This window comes from Cariama cristata, unplaced genomic scaffold (assembly GCF_000690535.1).
Source record: "Cariama cristata isolate BGI_N322 unplaced genomic scaffold, ASM69053v1 scaffold12191, whole genome shotgun sequence".
NCBI lineage: Eukaryota > Metazoa > Chordata > Aves > Cariamiformes > Cariamidae > Cariama > Cariama cristata.
In genome coordinates, this window is record NW_009599869.1 from 1 (window position 1) to 5,821 (window position 5,821).

General features: G+C 41.9%; 1 protein-coding gene across 1 annotated transcript; it reads left to right on the forward strand.

Annotated features, from left to right (window-relative positions):
- Nucleotides 1–5: 5 nt before the first annotated feature.
- Nucleotides 6–2,006, forward strand: DRD5 (dopamine receptor D5; the record flags this gene model as incomplete). The annotated part of the gene is made up of 1 exon (XM_009709833.1): nucleotides 6–2,006. A coding segment is annotated over one exon (1,371 nt), but the record flags the coding sequence as incomplete, so codon positions are not given.
- Between the last annotated feature and the right edge of the window lie 3,815 nt (nucleotides 2,007–5,821).

Genomic DNA, 5,821 nt, shown 5'->3' on the forward strand with positions numbered 1-5,821 from the left:
CGGGGCAGGTGGCAGCGGGCAGCCTGCTGGCTCTGCTCATCCTATGGACGCTCTTTGGGAACGTGCTGGTGTGCGCGGCCATCGTCCGCTACCGGCACCTGAGGAGCAAGGTGACCAACATCTTCATCGTGTCCCTGGCTGTCTCGGACCTCCTGGTGGCTCTGCTAGTCATGCCCTGGAAAGCGGTGGCAGAGGTGGCCGGGTATTGGCCCTTCGGGGCTTTCTGCAACGTCTGGGTGGCCTTCGATATCATGTGCTCCACTGCCTCCATCCTGAACCTATGTGTGATTAGCGTGGACAGGTACTGGGCTATTTCCAGCCCTTTCCGCTATGAGAGGAAGATGACCCAACGGCTGGCTCTGGTGATGATCAGCGTGGCGTGGGCTTTGTCTGTGCTCATCTCCTTCATCCCTGTCCAGCTCAACTGGCACAAAGGTGGGGATGTTGTTGCCGCTGGTGATATTGGAGATGGATTTGGCCCTGGCTGGGCAGCATCAGGTGCTGTCACCACCTGGGCAGAAGACATGAGCACCACATGGGTGGCATTAGCAGCAATGAGACCCTCTGATGGGACTTCTGGAAGCAATGATACCCTCACTGCACCATCGGAGAGCTGTGACTCCAGCCTCAACAGGACTTACGCTATTTCCTCCTCCTTGATCAGTTTTTATATTCCTGTGGCTATTATGATAGTTACCTACACTCGAATCTACCGCATTGCCCAGGTGCAGATTCGTCGGATCTCTTCCCTGGAGAGGGCAGCCGAGCATGCGCAGAACTGCCGGAGCAGCCACGTTGACTGCCACCATCACACAAGCCTCAAGTCCTCCATCAGGAAAGAGACCAAGGTGTTGAAGACTCTCTCCGTCATCATGGGCGTCTTTGTCTGCTGCTGGTTGCCGTTCTTCATCTTGAACTGCATGGTTCCCTTCTGCGAGAGCCCACCCAGTGACCCTCACGCTGGCCTTCCCTGTGTCAGTGAGACCACCTTTAATATCTTCGTCTGGTTCGGTTGGGCCAACTCCTCTCTCAACCCCATCATCTATGCCTTCAATGCTGACTTTAGAAAGGTCTTCTCCAACCTCCTGGGATGCAGTCAGTTTTGCTCTAGTACTCCAGTGGAGACTGTTAATATAAGCAACGAGCTTATCTCTTACAACCAGGACACCCTTTTCCATAAGGAGATAGCGACTGCTTATGTTAACATGATCCCAAATGTGGTTGACTGTGAGGAAAACCGTGAGGACCCTTTTGATAGGATGTCCCAGATCTCCCCTGACCATGAGATTGCCACTGACTCTGTCTGTGAGCTGGACTGTGAAGGGGAGATTTCACTAGGCAAAATAACACCTTTCACTCCAAATGGTTTACATTAAATTGCATCCTGCCCTGATCAGTTCTTCTTGGATTATACAACAAAATATTAGCATTGAGTGGAAAAATCTGCTTGATTTTATGCTGTAGTTTAGTCAGTCACTTCATGCTAAACTCACTTCTACGTGTAGCACTTTGCTGGATGTGGACACTGTCATACAGGGAGCTGGCAGCACAAACTTAATTCAGCACTTCTGCAGGCTGAGAGAGGACCAGGCAGTTGTGTTGATTAGATGTGGTGAGGTATTGTGGTATAATTACAGTCAGTTCATGTTTATAATGTGTTTGCAAATGGAAGGTGCCATTGTCAGTGCTAAGTATTACAACTTCTAAAATCAGGGACAGATATGGCTAGCATAGACATTAAACAGAAAAAAAATCTAGGCTGTTTGTGTGTTCAGATCTTATGTTTCTTTTTCTGTGTTGTTTTTTGATTTGTTTTGGGTTTTTTCCTTTGTTTTGTTTTGTTTTTTTTTTAAAGATAGAAATAGTGAGGTGGTGATTTGAATGATTATTTAAATGCGTGTTTCTGCCAAAACAGTTTATGTGAAATCCATGTTCTCCTAGGCGGCGTTATTGCCTATGATATCCTTGCCATGTTCCCAGATGAATAAATAAAAGTTACATTGATCAAGGGGTTATTATCTTTCATTTATCACCCTGAAAGGTTTACAGCAAGTATTCAAACTGTAACATTTCTATTTGAATGGTTAGAATGACTAACAGCTAAACCCTATTATTTTAAAAGCAAAATAGTATGTATAGAAAATATAATTTTTGAACAAAAGCAAGGCTCACAGGAATGATTGACTTAAATGAACTCTTTTATATGGCTCCACTTACAGCTAGATTTATGCCTATTTTTCTTTAGTATTATAACTGATGCTATTGCTCTCCGCAGCTAAGAATATCAAGTATGCAGACCTACAAGCTATTAAAACTTTCCACTTAATTCTGTGATTGAAATTACTTTTTAAAGATACTATTAATGAGAAGAGTTTGGTGACAGAATTAGGAGCTGGATGTGTCTAAAACCAGTAATTATGTTTGAAAATAATGTTAATAATCAGCATTTCCCAGTGTAGACATTAGAGAACTCATTCAAACCAAGAGAAGAAAAAATGCTGTTGATATATTTTTTTAGTTATTTACTTATTAACTGGAACTTAAATATGCTTCAGGTGCTTTGACTCTACAAAACATTTTAAAGCAGTCTCTAAAAATTGTAAAAGAGTATTTTAAACTCTGTTTCTATTGAAACATTTACATCAAATGGAGTATTTTATTTAGAAACACTTGTAAGCTTTCAGCTCAGAAATCAAAAGTGATCTGATCTCCAAGACAAGTGATCAAAGGTACTAAAAGCAACATCACTATTTATTTCAAGTTTTGGCTTACAAAATGAACAACATTTGAATTCATTTGCACTTTAAAAACACCCATGCCGTGAGCTGAGCAGCTTTAAATCGAGTTGTAGGTGTGGATTCAGTAGCACTCCCTCCTAACGGCCCTGACCTGGGGCCTCCCCCTAACTGGGAACTGAAGGCTCCTATGTGATGTATGGGGGAAAAGTAGGATCTGAACTAGGCAGCATGGTTCCAGGGAAGTCATTTAACCAGGTGCTGGGATTTGTGAATGTTGCAGAGTTGGTATTGAGCCTCTTTGGAAGTCAAGCCGTTAATAGTGGTTTGGGGATTGTATTACATCCCCCTGGGATATGGGGTGGAAGAAGCGCAGGAGGCATGTGATTGAAATCCCTTTGTGGTTGCCTCTGCCACAATCTGGTTTTGTTTGCAAGCAACGTTTTGTGTCTGTGTGTAGTCCTTGATATTAATTGGTTATATCATCATTTTGGATTATCTTTTCAACTGCTTGTCACTGAAGATTGACATCTACCTGAGCATCTTCTTTGCTGTTGATAAGAAGTCTCAATGTAATATCCCTTTACAGCTGTCCTCAGAAAAGGGTATTGTGACTGTGGCTTAGGGAAGCTTAAAAAACAGAGATCTCATGCCCATAACCAGGTTCAACCTACTGATGGCTTGTCATCGAGGATGAGTATGTTACGTTCCTCTACTGAAGCAATCATATGTTGCCAGGAGTTAACCGTAGTTCTAGCCCTAATCTAACTGATTAGATAAACTTGCCCAGAATAAAATCATTTTCCCAAATAAAAATGAAGGAAACTGCTTCTGGTGGCTCAGTGATGAATTATCCCAACTACAATTTAGATTTTCGCATTTTCTAGTTACTACTGAAATCTTGAGGGTAGTACAGCATGTTAAACTTTCTGGTTCTGTGCAAAAAGCCTATGATATCCAGATGCAAGAGGTGCAGGCCCCTGATGCTGATTCCAGCTCCCAGGGCAGCGCCTATATTTTATCCAATTTTGTCCATATTAAGTCAGAAACAGCCCAGGGAAATGGGGAAGGGAAAACGATCTCTTCCTGAGCACCTGCATGCCAAATGACTGTGCAGTCTGATGCTACATGTTAAACCCTGCTCCAGCAGCTGTACAGAGCAGCAGAACAGTTTCAGTAGTAACAGTGAAGGTGTCCCCCCACCTCCCGAAGTAGCCTTTCCTCTTCAAAATAATCCCTGTACTGGTGGTGTGACAGTTCCCTTGGATCCAGTTCCCTGCAAGTGTGGTGAAGGGGTAGATGTGTACGAGAAGATGCTAGTGCATCCCCTTGACAGGTGTTTTTCTCCTTGTCAAGGCTTTACCTGCCTGGGTTTCTGGAATAAGTGGGTGGGCTAATGCTAGGATGCAAGAAGATGACATCTCCATCAGTGGGTTTATATAACAGCTTTGCACAGAATATTAGAAACATCTTATCTTAGATCTGAAGGAAGGCCATTTTTAGCCTGTCCACAGAATTTAGGAGCATGATTAGGACAATACAGAAAGCTGGTCAATTTGCCACTTTCTGTTACTAATTTTTACTTTATAACTTGAGCTGGTAAATGATTTCTGATGGTGGTTCTACGATGTAATCTTTCTCCTTGGAATATGTACCGGTCAGGGGGCTTCATCCTTTGAAGCCCAGGAGCATCAGAGAGAGAACATTTCTGCTTCAAAAGACAGAGAGAAGGTACTTTTTTTTGCTGGAAGCACAGATTGACCTTACGAATTTGAAAGAAAACCTTTTTCTTGACTCGTAACATAGGGACAGTTTGTTGCTTTTTAATGTGTCTAAATCACTTACCACTGACAAAGGTAGAGTATTCAGAATTAGTAAGATAAACTTTTAAAAAAGAAATGTGTATCTTGCCTTGAACTATAAAAAGAGGCAGACCATTTTAATGAAAACATCCCCAAAAAGGGTTGTTTTAACTTGTTTCTCTCAGATGAAGCTGCTGCCCTACTTTTTTAATGGTTTCCCTCTTAAGGACTAATGCATCTGCCTAGCCGTAGAGCAGAGTTCATTGGAAGTGCAAGTAGGTTTTTATAATCCTCATATCCCTGTGGTGTCACTCTGGAACTCATCTGTGCCAATGGTTCTGTGCCTCCCATCAACATGTTTTCTTCCGTGAAAGTCACCTTGCTCCTGTCGTGCATTTTACTCCCTAATTAAGCATGATCACTTTTTGCTAGCTCAGTTTTAATTTTTTTTTTCTTATTTGTTCTCTGTAATTTAATGATTTGAATGTACAGTGCGGTTTGGCTTTGAGTCATCGTTACTTAATCTAGTCCTGAGTGACGGCTGACTTTCAAGGTCCCAGATTATTTCCAGTTTCCATTTTGTGTTATTGTTTAGAAATCTTACAGTGCAATATATGCCACTGTTAAATTACCTCTTAGCCAGCCAAGGCTTCTGTTACGGCTTATTCTGTTAGTCCTGGATAACTCGATACTAAATGAGGATCAGTATATCAGTGGTCTCTGTGTTTTCTGTCTGAGTTAACTTAAGACAGAGGAGTTCATTTTAGTAAAAGAACAGAACATATGAAGGTATCTTAGTTCACTTTTAAGAAGCTGGGACATGGAGGACATGAAAGTACAGTGTTTTATGTGAAATGCTGCAAACACCATGAAGACTCTTCCTCTATTCAACCCCCCAAAAATCTTTTAACAGTTCTGGCTTTAACAAGAGGTGGTGGGTTGTATAGTGTTTGTTTTTCTCCCAGGCTAAAGAAGTGTAGATGACTTTCTTGGAGGTGAACACAAACAAAACACTTGCCAAAGGGAGAAAAATTACTGCAATATTTTTTGGTAAGTTTGGTACTTCATTCCTTTGCTTTCATTGTGATTTTTGCTTTTGCAAGCCACATCTGATGTGTGTCTGCAGGGAGGCTCCCTACTGAGAACTCCTGTATTTTTGTAACATCTAACAAAAAAAGGCTTCAAAATTAGGAAGACTTCTTGTAGAAATAACACTAAGCACAATCTTACACCATTTAGGAGTCAATCATGTATAAACTCAGCATTCAAGAGACTGACAAGACT